This window comes from Platichthys flesus, chromosome 22 (genome assembly GCF_949316205.1).
Source record: "Platichthys flesus chromosome 22, fPlaFle2.1, whole genome shotgun sequence".
Lineage (NCBI taxonomy): Eukaryota > Metazoa > Chordata > Actinopteri > Pleuronectiformes > Pleuronectidae > Platichthys > Platichthys flesus.
In genome coordinates this window covers 4,099,050-4,117,408 of record NC_084966.1, presented here as the reverse complement: position 1 = coordinate 4,117,408, position 18,359 = coordinate 4,099,050, and the positions used below count along the sequence as shown (strand labels likewise).

General features: G+C 40.8%; 1 protein-coding gene and 2 long non-coding RNA genes across 3 annotated transcripts; 2 read left to right on the top strand and 1 right to left on the bottom strand.

Annotated features, from left to right (window-relative positions):
- Nucleotides 1-1,427: 1,427 nt before the first annotated feature.
- Nucleotides 1,428-16,375, bottom strand: LOC133933633 (vascular endothelial growth factor C-like). The gene is made up of 8 exons (XM_062380781.1): nt 15,753-16,375; nt 12,288-12,531; nt 11,716-11,903; nt 10,929-11,059; nt 10,728-10,831; nt 9,728-9,862; nt 7,032-7,233; nt 1,428-2,942 (listed from the first exon to the last, which is right to left on the bottom strand). Exons 1-8 carry the CDS (start codon nt 15,852-15,854, stop codon nt 2,831-2,833), a joined length of 1,218 nt encoding a protein of 405 aa, XP_062236765.1. The 5' UTR covers nt 15,855-16,375; the 3' UTR covers nt 1,428-2,830.
- On the top strand, nt 3,926-9,590 carry LOC133933634 (uncharacterized). Its single transcript, XR_009912084.1, has 3 exons — nt 3,926-4,116; nt 7,038-7,270; nt 7,982-9,590. It is a non-coding gene; the product is annotated as an uncharacterized LOC133933634 (long non-coding RNA).
- On the top strand, nt 10,431-14,802 carry LOC133933635 (uncharacterized). Its single transcript, XR_009912085.1, has 3 exons — nt 10,431-10,509; nt 12,297-12,440; nt 14,402-14,802. It is a non-coding gene; the product is annotated as an uncharacterized LOC133933635 (long non-coding RNA).
- Nucleotides 16,376-18,359: the final 1,984 nt, after the last annotated feature.

Below are 18,359 nucleotides of genomic sequence, written 5' to 3'. Positions count from 1 at the left end.
AAACAGATAAGACAGCAGTGGGCTGCAGAGGAAGAGGTCAAACTAACTGATGTCTCTGCTCTTCAGAAAAGTTTTCAAGCCAACACGTGGAGCTAGTTGATAAATCAAATATGGGGAACCTCGGTGTGCATAACCCGGCAATATAACACTTGAGCTGTCAGTGTTTGCAACCCTTCACAAGTCACACTTAATGTTACCCACAGTTTATATATCTGCTTTGCTTTTTTACTTTTATAACTTGGTGGTTTTGAGACTTGGAAATACAGCTGTTGAAATGAAAACAATATCCATCAAAGCAGTTCCAGCTTTATGAAACATACTTGTTTTCATAAGATGAGATTGATTATGATTATTCTCAAACTCATATGTTTATACTTGAATGACCTTTTTTCCTGATTTGAGAAGGAACTGAACTCCACCTGCACACAAAGGACCTGGATTTCCACCCTCAGGCTCAGATTCTCTACCATGAAAAAGGAGAATTATTCTGGACCATGAGCTGAGAATGCAGATAATGACAAGAAGCATTAACTCAGAATTAAAGCTTATTTCTTCCGCATTGTGTAAGTCAGAGTAGAGCTGAATCTCAGCGGTATCATCTCTACACAGCTCTCTGGCTTGGATGCGAGTCAATACTAGTCAGACTTAGTCACTGTAAAGCCTAATGAGGCAGACAGACGCATGTTTTGGCTGTGTGATAAGACAGACGGTCACAGGGGCGAGACTGAAAGGCGATCCCTCCATTTTCCATCTGTGTCTGGGTCTGAAGAGGAAATGGGAGAAAGCAGGGAGAGTCAGGTTCCCGCTCACAGGTAAGTGCATGTGTGTCTGTTTACTGGCAGGTGGAGGTTCTTCTTCCACTGGATTGGAATTCGAAACCTGAGCCAGGTAACGTGTGTTTATCATCACACAAAGGAGCAGTGACATGTTTTTAGTATTGGATTGTGATGTGTTAGGATACTACACACTACATTGATGAAGTAGTATAATAATAAACATACTTGTTACTTGACCTGGAGGATTTAAACTTACTCAAAGGTAAACTAACACACTGATGATCTTCTGAATTAAAGTCATTACAATTCAGTGAGTTATATTTAGGGATTTACAGACAGAATAATCAATACTGAGTAAGTTGGTGAATGTTTTAACTCTTATCCACTTGTGCTATTGTAACAATAGCTAAACTTATACAGCAGTTCTCTACACAGTGGTTTAGCATTCAACATCATCTCATAAGTGTCACCCTTATCGTCAATTGGCAGGAAAAGTAACAGTGTTGCTTGAAATTAGATTTTTTTTTTTGTTGGTTTGAAAATTCCACAGTTTGGTTGGTGGAGAATCAACAATGCTCTTTGTGGGCTAAGTTGTTCTGGGAAAATGCAATAAAATTATTCAACGTGAACAAAACCGGGACAGAATCATGAGTCTGACAATACTTTTAATCATCACGTCAGAACTAATTTAAATATTTAATCATAGCAACAATATAATGGTTCTCTGCATCCATGAAGCAAAAACACTAAAATCGTTTCTACACTGCACTAAATCTTCATCTTAACATTTCGGGTATTTTTGAGCCAGAAGATCATTTTGAAGCTGAGGCTTTTTATATGACTTAACATCAATCTTTTGCAGTGCAGGAAAAGATGACAGTTAAATGACCATTTCTCCATCATTATTAAAACTAGCAGAGTACAAAGACATCTAATGGAAACAATATTTAGTTATGATGGTGACTTAAATACAGTATTATACAACAGTGCAAGTCCATCCTTAAAATGTCACTGTTTTAAATATGAAAACAAAAAAAAGATTTCAATATTTACAAAATATTTTACATAGAATGTGTAAAGTTAAATTAGAAGAACTAAAACTACCCAAGTGTTGCCATCCATTGTGAATGTATTCAGCCATGTATGAAGGGAATCTTCAAAGAGCAGCACTGCAGTAGAGGCAAGTAGAAACTGGAATAAAAGAACTGTGGGGATCTGTGTTTAAATCAGCTTTTAATGAAACTGCTTTTCTCTTATTTAAAAAAATCAAGGACGCCGCACCAGCAAGGCATCTAGATGTAAAAATGCTCTTTTTTATCATGTGCCAGAAGAAAACCCCTCAGCTGCAGTGAGGGATTCACTTTATCCCTCTTAAAACAGACACACTCATATTAAAATCTGTCGTTGGAAATAGTCTCTGGGGCTTTGAATGGAACAATAAAATATATATTATCAACTCTGCTAAAAGAGTTCTGCAAAAGTAAATCCTTCAACCTCTCAAATATGTCACGACTCTGCTGCCTGCTACCAACAGCTTAATCTGGGGTGGTGGGGGGGGGGGGGGTTGTGATCGCAAGCTGCTATGTTATTATCCTGTTCCACTTTCCATTTCACACGGTCGTGGTTGACATTCTTGCTCAAACACGCTGCAGCCGGGACGAATGCTGACTAAGGTTCTGGTTGGTCCATCCCGCCCACTCTCTGCAGTATAGTTTGTAGGAATTGTGACGGGTTGTTTGGACAGACCGGGTCCAAGAGAGTCATATCTCCTCATCTCCTTGTCATTTACCGGTTTCACTGCATATTGTTGGACTTATTGTTTCATTGGAAAAAACATTATCCTGCAGCTTACTGGAAGAGTATCAGAGCGCAGGCCGCCTCATTTAAACTCCTCCAAGTACTCCTTGTAGTCTGCTGTAATCCAATACAAGTTAATGTAATTCCTGTCCTCCATTCAAAGAGTTATGTCAGCTTCCTTTGTTTTCTGGCCAAAGAGTTTGAAGCCTCGGGTTAAAGGGCAATCACTCCTGCTCCACTGTCGGGCCTGTGATTGGTTAATTCCACTTAGGCCTCATGTGGTTGGGGATGCACTGGCAGACTGGGTGGCTGTAGTAAAACCCGGGCGAGCATATGCGTCTGGGATTTCTGCACGGCAACCTGTAACAACTGGACGAGAGGGAGGACAGTGTGAGTGAGGGTCGGGAAAGGCAATATCAAGAGGGGGATGAGAAGGAGGGGAAGTAGAAAAAAAGAAAAGAGTGATTAGAAAGGAAGAGGCGTTGGGGGTTATTCCTGAAAGGAAAGAGGAAGAGAGAGGAGCAGGGGGGAGAAATAAAAGAGACGGCACAGGGGAGATCATATTCTCTTGGCTGACATACTATTGATGATTCAGATCTTCACATCCCCCTCTGAATACCAACTAATCCAAGTTTTGTTTGTGCATGCATCAAAAGATTCTGTGTGTGTGTGTTTTTGTGTGTGTGTGTCTGTGAGAGAGAGAGTGCAGGAATTAAGGCCACATTCTGGGAACTCTCCTTCAAAATCACAGTAGGTGTATGGTCTCCTGTGCACCGCCTCCTGTGACCAGATGTTGAGTCAAACCAAAATATAGACAAAACAATGAATAGAGTGAGGGAGAGGAATAATACAAATATCCCACACTGACCTCATATATCACTAGAGATGGGCTGGGCGGTACCAGCTATTTGTAGGTTCATGTACACAAAAGTACATCCTCAGATAATACTGCTTTTTCTAACCCAAATAAAGACACCCAATCACTCTTATGGCATTTTTAAATTAATAATCAACTCAAGCACTAATCTTAAAACAAATAGGGATCCTACAATTAACGTGCTTTTCTTGTTATTATTATGCTTGTGTGCGTCTTAATTTGCTCCTATTGTTGAATCTCATAGTTGGTATTTTTCAGGCTACGTCAATCCAATGGCTATTAACAAATAATGGACAACGCGTCTTCACGCAGTTGTAAAGCTTAAATAACCTGGATACAGCCGCCGCCATGTTTTGCCCCGGTGACGTTCGTAAACAGAGTCTGCGCAACGGACAGCACGCACTTCCCGCCGATGCACCCTCGCAGCCAATCGCAGCGCAGCCTTCACCTGCCACTCACGAGGTCCCGCCCCCTCTTCACCTGTCTTCTTAATCAGATCCATTTGTCGACGCTCTGGACTTTTAATGTCGTGTATTTTAACTTTTGACGGCGGGAAGCGAAGCTTAACGCGTTTTACACCATCAGGGAAGTAAAAGTGGATTTAACAAAGACGTTTTCAGAAAGTTACGGGACTTAACGCCGGATAATTGCTGTGACCAGCCTGAGGTGAGTTCGAATACCCCGATGGTCCAATAATAAACTAATCCGACATTTTGGGTTTTCAGCTTTAGCTTTAATTCGGTTGACATTTGTTCTTCTCAGCAGCTCCACCCCTGTCTTATAATTATAATATATCTTAGTACAATGTTTTAATTGTTGAGGCAAAGTTTCTTCATCTGTATTGAATTGTATTTTATCAGCTAACCTGCAACATTCTAAAAGCTGCCTCTTGCTAACTTTTGCTGTTTCACTTCACTGATGCTAGTTCTGTTCGGCAAATGCTGGTGATTAGCAGGTGTTAATATTGGTTTAGCTGTGGTAACAAGTAGCTTTTTTTATTAATTCGTAATCTCTTCACATCCAACTAAAATGTTTGTCATTGAGAGAATGTGTTTATCATTATTAAATATTATTTTATCAGCTAACATGAGACATTTTATAAGCTGCCTCTTGCTAACTTTTCCTTTGTCACTTCATTGATGGTAGTTCTGAGTGGCTATTGCTTTTGATTAGTAGGTGCTAATATCTGTCTAAATGCTGTTAGAAGTAACATTTTACTCATTAATAATCTCTTCACACCCAACTAAAATGTTTGTCATTGAGAGAATGTGTTTATCACTACTAAATATTATTTTATCAGCTAACATGAGACATTTTATAAGCTGCCTCTTGCTAACTTTTCCTTTGTCACTTCATTGATGCTAGTTCTGAGTGGCTATTGCTTTTGATTAGTAGGTGCTAATATCTGTCTAAATGCTGTTAGAAGTAACATTTTACTCATTAATAATCTCTTCACACCCAACTAAAATGTTTGTCATTGAGAGAATGTGTTTATCACTACTAAATATTATTTTATCAGCTAACATGAGACATTTTATAAGCTGCCTCCTGCTTACTTTCGCTGTGTCACTTCACTGCTAGTTCTGTTCCGCTAATGCTGGTGCTAATATTTGTCTAGCTGTAATTATGACTCCTTTTTATTAAGAACTAGCTTTGTTAATGTGACTTGTTTTATTCATAAACGCCACATCTACTTTTATAATCAGGGAATGCAACTATTTAATGCAACTATTTACTACTTACACTTTTCTATTAATTATCACTTCACTTATGTTAAGTTCTTTGGTTTTTTGGTACAATGGTCAAAAACCTCTGTAATCCTTTGCACAATAGAGTTAATTCTGAATTTTGGGTGTGTTTTTCTCCATTTAAGTGTTATCTCTCACTCATACATTTTTTAAATGTATTATCACTTCAGTTAAGTTAAGTCTTCTTTGCTTTTAAAATAATTGGACAACCTCTACAGACATACTTTACCTGTAATCCTATGCACAATATGTTTAGTTCTGGAATAAGTCTTACTACCTACTTAAATATATATTTTTTAAATTAATTATGCTTTCTTGAAAGAGCTCCATAGAAACTGGGCACTAATATTACAATGAAAGGAAATGTACTCATTCATTATCAGCTCAACAGGCCTGATATGAATCAACTTGGTCACAAATTGAGTTAGCTTTAGAAAGTTCCATCAAGGGTCACGTGTGTATTTCTGTGAACTTTCCTATATGTTTTAAAGCCACCACTATAAATCACTCCTTTTTAAAGTCTCATGTCTGCTCATGTTTTCCTTTCTGCCTGTCACTCCATCTGTCTCTTAGCCTGGCCGCCTGTCTGATGGCTGCTCTGTGCACTGTCATCAAGTTCACTCAGTCTCTGTCTCTCTGCAGGCCTCTGGGTTCAGAGGAAGGTTGATCCCTAGCGTGCTTGCTGTGGGAACCGCAACATGCGTGCTGAAATGAACACGCAGTTGAGACCATGGTCAAATGTTTAGGGCGCCCTGTGTCCATAAAAGGTTGTGTGGAAACTTGTGTGGAAAGAGTTTTTGTTTCTTTAGTTTGGAATGCTTGACATGTCCATTGAGATTTTGCCCGTTTTCTCCCCCTCTGACATTCTCTGGAAGCTCAGTTGTTGAACTCGCTCCCATGGTGAATACGCAAGGACCGACCAGCCAAACTATTCCCAAAAGCACAGAACAAAGGGACAGTTTTCCCACTGGTTGACAAAAAATTGTCCTTTTTAATCTGAAGATTTTTCACATGTGCATCACAAATCTCTGGTCAAATGGAGAGGTGGATCTATTCAGATAATACCTTACCTGTATTGTACTTATATAAGCAAACTAATTTAAAGAAACTAACTTATTCAACTGTATTTTTACCAATTTAATTCAAATGAAATCTTATCCTGTAGTTACTACTCTTCCAAACAGATCCTCTATTGTCTTTTTTTTTTTTTTCACAATAATTTATTGTTTTTCCATTCTGTTGGCCAGGTATTAAATATTTCAATTTCAATTAATATCTAAATTTACATTTTAAGATGGAAAAATAATTGCACAAATTTATTACAATGTCGATATTCATTATAATTATAAACAATTTATCATTGGTTTAAATGAACAATTTATCTGGTTGCTCCTCCTGACATTTATCATATGTGTCAAATAAAATATAAGCTGAATGATTTAATTTGAAATGATGCACAATGATGCAGATTTGTTTGATTATATTTCTATCTTATTTTATTTTATAGATTGTAGTTACTTGAGCATTGATAAAAGATAGCCTGAGACTCAAGCATTTCACAGCCAGCGACTGCTTAATGTTATTGTTGTGCATTTGACAATAAAAATCTTGAATCTGAGTGTGTATGTGTTAATCCACTTTTTACTCGGTGTGGAGGGGGTTATGGTCCTTAAAGTTTGGAAGAGACCCAGAGTGTGGATCATTCCCGTTACTTGTCGCTCTCCACAGGAGTTTAGAAGTCAGAGCTGGGAAATTGGGTGTCTTTGCTCAAAGATGTTAATCCAGTTGCACATTTGCTGAAAATAATCCTTGAAACCTTCTCTGTTGGCCTACCTGCAGGTGTTGGGGTTGAACTTCTTGCCCTGCCGCAGACATGAGTGTGGACTCTCTCTGCACTGACACAGGCAAGTGTCGGGGTTGAGGGGCTGATTTCCAGGACAATCTGCCGCACATACGCAGCCACACAGGTCTTCCTCCCACCGCTGGCCAGCAGGGCACCACTTCCCGTCACCTTGACCTTCACACTGGCATTCACCTGAGAGATTAACATGAAGACAAAAACAAACATGAAGGTAATTCAATGCATTTTTAGCAAAATCTCCTGATTGTGGTACCAATAAAGGATTCTCATCTCATCCTGCAATTTGTGAAGGTCGTGTGTGTACTTGTTTCATATTTGCATAAACTTCAAAACACCTTCCCTTTTTGATCTTACTCCATTGCTTTCAAACGAGGGCTTCAAGATGTGGTAAAAGTGTTGCATTCTCTGTGGTATAAAGCGTATTCATGTTGCAAGTCTATTTTCCACCCTGTCTAACTTCTGAGTTCTGCTTAAGTGTTTGGTCCAGTTTTAACCTGCTTTAGTCTCTGAATGTTGCCATGGGGGGAAATAAACTCATGACAAGTGAAAACAAGTTCTTCGATGTCTCAAGTTTTTACTGCATAAATAGACTAGAGAGAAAATCATCCACCTGAGGAAATACTAAATCTCTCACAGATGATGTGCTTAGAAAGGCTGAAGAATGACAAATGTGAATTTGTACAGAATCTGCTCATAACTGAAGACTTGTCTATAGAGCTGAGAACTGTGGCATCTGTGGTTGGTACTAAGGAAAATTGTAATGAGAGAGAAACAAAGCAATTCTAGACTCTACTCACATTTTGTATTGAATCTGAGTTTGTTGTGATTTTGTAAATGCACAGGTAGATATTGGCACTGCAATTGGATTGCAATGCATTTAATCTGAACTGTTCTTTGCGAAATCGTCTGTCTTTGACTGCAGCACCTGAAATAGATGTGCCACTCCTGACCTGCAGCCAGACAACAGCTATTCAAATCACCATGTCACCCTCCACCCCTTGAAGTCAGCCTGAGTGTTTGCCTCAGATTTCTATGCTGCCTTGCGACCTGAGCCCAGTTGTCCTCTCTCCAGTGTCCTCATTAAAGCCCACCCAGATAAGTAGGCCATCCTGGCCATGTCCTGTCAACTCCTTGTTTCTAGTAGGTGTCAGGATCTGCCCATCTGAGGGACTCTGAATGTAGTTACTTTAAGAGGTTCTCTGCCTGTGACACCAGCCTCCAGCTCAGTCTCCTGAGAAGTCTTAACTTTTGCCCCCTACTAGTCCATCTTTGTGGATCCCTAGGGCATGCACCAAGCTCCCTAGAGGACCCGTCCATGCTGTTGCCCTAGATTTCCTCCAGACATGCTTTGCCTGCAACGTTGGGCTCCTGCTCTCTGCCAAACGTTGCTGACACGTCTGCTAATCAAAGTCAACATGCAGCTGTATTTTCGGGTGCCAGATCGCCCTTTTGAAGAGAATTCTCTAACCCATCACCCTGCATTTCATATAAACATTGTCTTCCTGTGATGCCACCCTCCAGCTTTGTCTCCTGAGAAGTCTCACTGGCATCCCCACCAGATTCTCTTGTCTCCCTCCACCAGTGACAGCTGTTCCCACCCGGCCTGGCCATCAGCTATTGTTTTGACAATGCGTGAAATCCAGTGTGCCTATATTTCTGACCACTCCAACCTGCTGTTGAATACTTTGATGCCTCCATTTTTCAGTCCATCAAAGAGAACTTGCTGATGTAATCACCCACAATGTATTCCTTCAAAGGGTCTCTTCCTGTGACTAAAGTCTGCTGATCCGTTGCTGTCCTCCTGCTTGACCTCATTAAGTTATGGCCCCAGTGGCACAGTTCACCCAGAGGGTTCTGCCTGAGATGCTTTTGCTGTTTTTTCAACTGTTTCCTCTGACATACCCACAAGAGAGCCTCTGCCTGTCACCCTATGCATGTCTCCTGAGAAGCCTCACTAGGTTCTCAGGAAACAGCTGTTCCAAACCCTTTCTCGATTCCGCTGATACACAGCCTGCAATCCAGTGTTCCGCCTGTATTGAAGCCTGGACTGACCTGCTGTTGAGTACTCTGATGCCTGCCCTTTGACACACCACTAGGATCCAGAGACAACTCACCCATGTCGTCGCCCGCCATTTAATCCTCCAGAGGTACCCTGACTGACCTCAGCTTCCTACAGTCTCTGAAAGGACTGAGCTTCTGTTTGACTCCTACTTTGATCTGTAGTTACATCTTCTGTGGCCAGCCTGCTCTCCAGACCATGTCAGCAGCCTCCAGAGAAAACTAGCAAGTCTACATTTCTTCCGCACGATATTCCCAATCTGCAACGCTGTCGTCTCCTGCTTGGTCTCCTGATGTGGTACCACCTAGGCCCCCAATTTGCCAGAAAACTCGCCCCTGCCATCACCTTACAGTTCATCCTCCAGAGAGGAGTTACAGTTCATCCTCCAGAGAGGATGAACTGTATGAGGATGAACATCCACTGCTGCGACCGTCCTTCGATCCAGTCATCTGCTTCCACTGCTACATGTATTGCTCTGTACCTGTTCTTTGTTTTAATAAACCTACTATCCCCATCTTGTCTTGTGTCAACATTGTATGTCCTGAAAACTTAACCCTCTTAATTTCTGCTTTAAACAATGTATTAACCCAAAAATGTAGCTTTTCTTACAGGTGTCGTGGTCCAGTTTCCAGCCTGGGTCGCAGCTGTCCTCGGTCAGTCCGTTTCGACAGATGCAATCACAGGTGGATTCCTGCAGAACCCTGTTGGGCCCACAGAGAGCCAGAAGACTGGTGTCCACAATATCTGAGTCGCATGGAAAGAAGGTATTTGATTAAGTTCTACCTTTCAGATTTTAGGATCAGTTTTATAGGTATAAAATAAGTATGGCGCCTCTTTATAGCCCTAAGGAAAGATACTTAAAAACAAAATGTATATTATATTAAAGTTGCTTGTTGAAATGCATGTTTTAAGCACAATTCCTTATCGTATTTCTATTATAGACTTCGCCATTCAGTCTTCTTTTAAACAATGTGATGTGACTAATTCAGGTTATGAAATTTAGATGGTAGCCTTTTTGGTTCACTACATGACTGTACAAGTCACTGTTTTTACAAAGAACCTGGCTTCTCATTTTACAGTTGAATAAACATTCCCTCAAGGGAAACGTGTTTATTATCATTTCATTTGCCGCCCAGGCATGGCCATATTGTGGTTATGGCGGTGAAGGGTTTTGAAAGATAGCTCAACTGAAATCTTGCTCACAACATAAAAACATGTCCTTTTGTTGCTATATTTAAGATGACACTTGTGCAACTTAACTTAAAGCAAAACTGTTGTGAAATCATGTTGTTTCATTTTCTTGTCTTATGCCAGATTTCCAATCCTGAAACCGCTGCATTGACGTCAAACCGTCAAGAAAGCTGGCCGGACGGCAGTTATCTACCCGTGAGGTAAATCCTGGCTTTATTTTGCAATGTCTCTTGTGCCCAAGCTTTTAGGATTGCAATATTGCAGTTGGTGTAGTTCTTCATGATTAATTGATTATATGTGTATTTTGAATCCGCTGTCTTTGTACTCTGAGAAGCACCTTTGGTTGCTACCGGTATGAAATGTGCTGTACAAATAGATTTGCAATACCTTAATCATGACTGAAACTCAAAATATTTACCAGTCTCTCTCTCAGAGAAGTTTATGACATGTGAAGAGACGCACATACAATTCATTGGATCCCACAATGACCCTGAGGCACAGGGAACATCAGGAGGGGAACACCTACAAACAGAAACACACTCTATGAATGCATGAATACTACAACACTGACTCACAAATGTTTTGAAATGCACACACGTCACTCGTCGCTCTCACTCACAGGTGATGTGTTGCGGCTCGTCTTATGATGGAGTGGAGCGGCCGCTTGGGTAGGCATTCGCACGAAGTGTGGTTGACAAAGGTTACCATGACGACTGAGTGTTCCATCCTGGGAGGGGTCAATTCCATCAACTGCCAGAGAGCGAGATGAAGATTAGAGTTGTGTATAAATTATACGCTGTAAGAAAATGAAATAATCGTTCCATTATTTCCTGAGTTTTTTCCTATGTGCCAAGGAGGTTGTTTGCAATCCTGCCCGATTTCTTATTTGATTGGTTTGTTTGTCGGCAAGATGACAAACTACAGGCGGATTCAAACTAAACTGTTATGGGTCAGATGCAGAAATCAGTTTGTTTTTACCTTTTCACTGATTCCTCTGAATTGTTCATGTCTTTTAAGTGTATTGCTTAGTGTGAAATTGAACGCCGCTTGATTGAATTTAAGGGGACCATTGGCCGAGGTTTGTGCTCTACTGAGCTTTATTGTAGTTTTCTATGATGCTGTAATTACAATACATCTTGAGTCTTTTAGCTATTGATGTAAATGTTGCAAGATTGTGCAACTAATCTTGACATGAGTTCTATTGGGTTTATGTCCATTGTTGGGCTGTCCCATTGCAGCTGGGTTGGATGTGATACAGGCAAGCTTGTTACATAACTGACTGACTTGGTTTCTTTCCTCTTGCTTGAGGCAATTTGAGGTGTAAGAGCAGAAAACACCAAAACACTCATGTAATGGAATAAAGTTTGACATAAACACAAAAAGACGGGAGATAATCCAGCACTTACGGTCTTGTTTACAAGTGAGTGACTTGTATTGGCGCAGTAATGGCCCTCGGGGCAGCATCCACCGCACCGATGCAGCGCCACACATCGAGGGATGTAGAACTGACTGGTGGATTCTGGGTATTCTTTTGAGACCTCAACACACACTTCTCTGGGTTGGCACGAAGTCCGTTTCAGCTCCTCTAGGATGACTGAAAACATGTATAATTGTGAAACTGAATTAGAGTTGTTCACACTTTGTGCACAAGACAGCTTTGGGTCGGTGAAGGCTTTGAGCCAGCGGCAGGAAATGATTGTCGTGAGTAGTTAACATTTTTCCAGTCTATTAAAAGACATAATTTCTCTGACTATCACGAGTGCTCTGAGTTAGAAACATGTTCGCACTTTTCTCCAGCTTTTTAACAAACTGTAGAGAGGAGAATGAAAAATAAAGAAATGTGAAGGTTTAAAAAGATTATAACTTTGCAATTTGCTTGATTCTCATGAGCGTTGCTCCATAAAGTTGGATTCAAATGTGCTCTCTCAGATATACTGGTCTGCTTTTCATTTCAAATTTAACAGTTCTCAATGTTTACCTCCAATAGTCCCATCAACTTTGTAAAGAGCCTCCTCCCTTGGCTGACCCCAGAGATCTTCATCGTTGGAGTAATCCATAGGGCTCGTTTTGATGGCTGAAAAAGAGGGGGGAGAGGAGGCGTGCCAAGACTTCTTCCTCAGGCAGTGCTGAAGTAAATTGTATTCCGGGTACAGAAGCTGTAATAGCTGCTCCATATTTGTTACTGTGTCTAAGTTGGGCTGGTCATCTAACAACTCAGGAGCCTGAAACACAGGAAACACATTGATTTAAACACCAAATCCCCCCAATTGTAGTTCTTTGCATGTTGCTACCAAGCTTTTTAGTTCAGGAGGAGCAGAAGAGAGATTTAAAATCAAGTGATGCTAAAAGATAAACAGATTTGGGCGATAAGATCAAATTCAAAGTAAACAACGTAAAATGTATAGCCCTGCTTTTCGGAGAGAAACTATTAGATTCTACAGAATTTACAGCATCGGCTTCGCTGCTTTGAGCTGGATAAACAGTAAATACCTCAGCTACCAATGTGTTGTAACATGTTGTTGGCTACTGTTAGTTATTATGGTTGTGTGTCATCTCTCCTTCACAGTCATTGTTGCCTCATTATACAAGAGGAGCCCGCGAAGTCTGTTTCCTCAACGCCTCATGCTAGATACTTTTGTGATTTATTTATAGCATTCAAACTCTGCGCTTAAAAAACGTAACCTCAGGCAAAGTGATAAAATTTGAAAGAACCTTCCCTGCTTCTGAAGTCCCTTTTGAGATGCTGTAATCTGACCCAGTTTACCCATGGGCTTAAATTTTTGCAGCAACATTTCCTACATCTTTCGTTTGAATGAGAATCTCACGCCACCCATCTCGAATTTGCGCTCCATTAAAAGTTAAACCTTGATCTTGTCCCTTAGAGCTTCTGAGGAGAACTGGTTCTACTGAAATGCACCAAACAGATTATCTAATTCAGCCAACAACAACATTAGGGTTATCGTACAACGAGGCCTTTATGTGGTAGATCTATTCCATGCAAGAAATGCTCCAGATGTCGCTCTATAAACCCTTGCTGCTCTGCGTCACGACCGTAATGATTTTCCTGCCATCATGATGTATGAATGTTCTCCTCCATAGAGATACAGTGGATGAATGGCAAAACGTTAATTGTGTGACAAACGAGCTAATGGCCGCCGCTGTATCGTCTGCAAGGGACTAAATTTCAGCTGGGAGTTTGACTGTCACATATTAATTCCGCCTCCAGGGAGTGTGGGTGGTTGTTTAGCTTCCCAGACTGAAGGAGGAAACTGGCACATTTTGTATTACCTAAACAGAAACCAGATCTCCGCGTCCTTATCAGTTTTACCATTTATCTCTTTCTTCCCCAACTCTCTCCCTGCCTCCCCCTCCCCCCTGTTTCGTTCCATCCATCTCCTCCATCTCAATGTGCGTGTTCTGTCCTCCCTTTTCCATCAGTCAGACAGTTCTTAACTTGTGTTCTATCTAATGCTCAGCTGAGACATTAAACGTGAAATTCCTCTTTCAGGGTGACTTTTACAAATAATCTAAAGAAGAATTGTGTATTAATGAGATCAAATAGAAGATGAGACTTATTGTAAGGCTGCTTTGTCTGTACCAGTTAATCCTGCTACAGGAAAGGTCAGAGGTTACTTCAGGCAAACTTGAAATTTAATGACAATTCTTACAACTGGACCGAAATGCTCAAACAACTGACAAACCCGCATTGCCATCCTTGGAACAATTTGCTCACGTATTTATAAAATACTGGCACATTAATTGATTTGGATTTGTGGTGACATAAAGTGGGTTACAAACAACCAAATGCATTCGTAAACATACTGTTAATTTGTCTCAGCGAAACCGCTAGCTGAGGTCTGTGTGGTCTCTTGGCAGAAAATGAAAATGTTATCAGTCATGATTCAAGGCTTAGTCTGTTTGAAACACAATATGGAATTTTAGTATGTACTTCTTAGATAAGTATTCTCTCTTAATGAATCATATACCTTGATAATTGGTAATGAGCTTTTCAATGGATCCATATTAAAATGCTCTATTGGATGATCTGTGATATTGATGATTCTCTCCATGTCTCCCTCTTTTCTCTTGCAGTTCTGCTCTCCTTCGTGTTTGGTGATCACGTGACATGAGGTCATAGGTCTGGGACTATGAGGTCATGATGGATCAGTCATTCGTATAATGCACTGGGGTGTGTCTACCATTAGGTACTGCTGGCACACAGACACGCACATGCACACGCCCATGCATTTGTTACTCAAATCTGTTTTCCTGTGTAAAACTCATTTCTGGAGAAATTTTCAAATTCAAGCACGCTATTTCCTTAAAATGTTTCCCTTTACCTTCAAGATATGATTTGTAATGAACTGAATTCCGATGGGCTTGTAACTTGAGATGGTTTCTGCTGTATTTTGAAATGGTGGTTAACAAAATCCTGGCAGTGCAGTAATGCTGCTATGTAAACAAAACATGACAGCGAGTCCCACGTCTCACTTGTGGTTGGACAAACACCATGAAAGCAGTATTTGTCAGAAGCCAACAGAGCGTTAAATCTCCGTTTTCTGTCTGATTTGTAAATGTTAGATTATCAAATGTGATGTCTTCTTTCAAAACTGAGTTTTGGGTCCAGTCCTGATTTAAATGACGTCATGCAGTCGGTCAGATGTTCTGAATTATGTAAAGAAATTGATTAAATGACATTTTCCAAGCAGGGCCTTGAAAGAAACTTGATTTTGGCTCCTAATGGCTTGGTGGTGACTGACCAGTGCTGTTGAATTAATAATTTACTTTATTGAAATGTTTACATTACATGAAGATAACTGTCCTCATCTACTTATTTTCTCCTTTCTGCTGCAGCATTTAAGCGTTGAACCTGCTCATAGTACAATAATTGTTGAAGATGATATCAACTCCTTTGACACCAAGCAACATTGTGCTGCAGCATTTGTAGTTCTGTCTTCAGACTTTTGAAACGGTTTATAATATTTTTCACCTGGTTGAAATGTTGACTTTCTCGTTTGAGCTGTTGCAGATTATTTCAAATTACCCCCAAATATTCTATAAAGATTCCCACAAGAAAAGATTTAGTAAAACACGATGTATGCACTTGACAAGAAAGGAGCGATTTGATGTAGTTCTACTATATATGTATATATAGTACAACTTTGTCAATACTTGCTCATACTGGTTCATCTCTTAGATCTAAAGCTGTACTAATGGAGATAATTCTCATAGATATTGGATGGTTGGATTGATATATTATGACATCAATGTTTTAAACTCACTAATTTGGCCTTGTCCTTTCATTTAATTCATATTTAATCAAATCCAGAATTAACTTGACATGTTGTAGAAATGAATGAAACTCTTTGCATGCCAATGATAAATGTTCCAGAGTTCAGACTAAGCAAACATTTACAGATGATAGAGAAATGAAATGTCTCACCACGGTGCCCATGTCTCCAGTTTGGTAATAGTCCATGTAGTCTTGTCCTGAGCACAAATTGCTAATGTTAAGCACCCATAGGAGCAAAGCTGGTATCCACATAGTGAGCAGATGGAGAAGTGAGGAGAGGAGATACCAGGACAGGAGGAGGAGGATGTTAGTTGAATTGAAGGAGGAGAGGAAAGCGGTTGAGTCTGAGGTGAAGAGGAGGAGGAGGAGGAGGAGGAGCAGCAACAGCAGGGTATCACAAACTCGGCAGGTATCACTTTGGTCCTCTCTTCATTCTACCCCGGAACCAAGTTGCTCTTCTTGTGCAAGTTCCTAGAATTGTGTTTTGAATAAATCATGATGAGGAAATCGTCTTGATTCGGATTCAAACACTGCTCTTCCTCCTTAGAAGAAGACTTTGCTCTTCTGCTGCATGTCCATTCTTGCTGTGAACTTGATGTTCTGAAAATCCTCGTCCTCTTTATGTCATGAACTTAATTATTCCTCAATCGCTGCCTTTTATTTGCAGGTTCTCATTTATCTCCCCGTTCCTCTCCAGCTGTGGTTGTCCTCTTCAGTCTCTTTGCTCCTCGCCCTTCACACTGGTGCACCTCCTTTCTTTATCTATATTTTCCCTTCTCACAACAGCTGTGCTCTTCCCTCCCTCTCTCTCTCTCTCGCTCGTTCCCACCCTCTCTCACAAATGATTGCTGGCTCTTTCTGTCTGCTGTTTTTCCCTCAAACCTTCAGGGCAAAGCACTCTCTCCCCTCTACCTTTCTTGCTGCTTTCTAAATCTGTCACAACTTCTGTCGGGCTCTCTGATCAAAGAGAGAGGGGAAAAAAAGAGGAAGAAAGTCCGGTTTTGCAATGAAGGTTTTTGAAAAAAGGATTTGTGGCAAGTTTAAAAAAAGCTTTCGGTATTAAGTTCTTGTCCAAACAGGGAGAATGTGCATCCTGCTCAAAGATGTCCTACTGGAGTGAATGAGAAAAAAAGACAAGAATGGAAGGATTGTCTCTGGTGGGTGGAGTGAAGGATGTGACAGATGAGTCTTGTGTTGTAGCTGATTATACAGGGGCGCTCCCCTCCCAGAATTGCAGGCTATAGTGTCTGCAGAAGCAGACTGTCATCATACGATCCACCCACGTTCCTCATCCTAATTACTCTTCCTTTTCTCACACATTCCTTATTCTCGCCATCTTTGTAATTCCATGGAATGGGAGCAGCTGCCATTGACGCGTTTGAAATGCGCGTTCAGTAGCAGCCAGTAGGGATGCATGTGTGAGTTGCCTTTATATGAGCTGATAATACCTTTCCTGTCTTTCCCTGGGGTTTCTTGTTTATGTCAGCTGCCCCAGATCCTGTTGGATTTTGCTTCACCTCAGAAAGCTCTGATTTCAATGTTAAGGCGTGTGCGTGCGTGTGGGTGTGTGTCGGTGTGTGTGTGTGATTGAACTAGAGCCAGAAAACTGTTCTCACACCTGCAGCTCCACACATTTTCTACCTTTCCCTCCCCCTCTCGGTCTCTCTCGCTGTCATTGTCGGTTCAAGGTCCCAAAAAAAAGACCAACTTTACATACCTCCTTTACTCTAGTGCCCCAAGGCGTTGTGTCTCACAGGGGGAGGGTAAGGAGAGGTGAAGGGCTTTGTCTTAGTTATGATATACTTCTTTACCCCCTCTCCTAGGGAAAAGCTGTTACTGACAACTGTAAAGTAAATTACGGAGAAGACGGACAGAGAGGCGAGAAAGGAGACGGGAGGCCACAACAAGGAGGGAGAAGGAGGTGTGTCTGGCTCGAATGAGAAAACATCCGATTTTTGGACCAGTCACTGCCAGTCTTTTTGAGGGATTAAAGACGCACTAACACGCATGCACCCGGTGGCAAGTGTCTGCTTGCACCGCGCTTTATGTGTTGAAATCCATGAAACCAAATTCCACATTCCAGTCATTGCTTTCTCCATTTCATCATGTGAGTCCGGAGCATAGATTTTGGTGATGATAGAGAGGCTTATCACTCATGTAATGCCAGGCTTCACGCTGTGCAGTAGAAATCCAACCAAAAGGCTTCCCGGTGCTTCTCTTTTCACAAGAGTAAAAAACAATCCGAATCCCCTGCTGCTTGAGAACAAACTCTGAATATGTATGAGGTGGCATTTACTTTCAGGAAAGGATTAACTTCCCTTGTTTGAGGTAAAAGGAACAATTTGAACCTCTGATAAAATATTTATTGACCACAATCTTTGCCAAGAACAAAAAGAAATTCAGCTCAAACCTTTTGTGAGGTCTGGTCAAATAAGTTGTAATAAGTTGAAGAAATTTAATTATACTTGCTATGTGTCATAATTTTGGGCGGTTTTCATTAGCCTGGAGCGTTGTTTTCTTTCACAACAGCCTAATAACCAAACAAAACCTCAAATACAGTATGAAACTGTGACAAGTGTTGTTTTTTATAGCAGATTTTATTGGACCATAACTACTTAATGGTTTATTTTTCTAAAGAAATTATGAAATGCATTTTCCCCTAGTTCTGCCGCTGAAACAGCCAATGCAGTTCAAATCAGACTTCAAGATCTCTAACTGAAAGTGGGAGGTCTAATCCAGATAAAAAGTTTGAGCTGA

Coding starts and splice junctions, on each gene's coding strand:
- LOC133933633 (XM_062380781.1), bottom strand. CDS start 15,854: ATGTGGATACCAGCTTTGCTCCTATGGGTGCTTAACATTAGCAATTTG. Junction 7,234..9,727: donor GAAACTGGACCACGACACCT/GTAAGAAAAGCT, acceptor TTAATCTCTCAG/GTGAATGCCAGTGTGAAGGT. Junction 2,943..7,031: donor TTCAACCCCAACACCTGCAG/GTAGGCCAACAG, acceptor CCTCTCGTCCAG/TTGTTACAGGTTGCCGTGCA.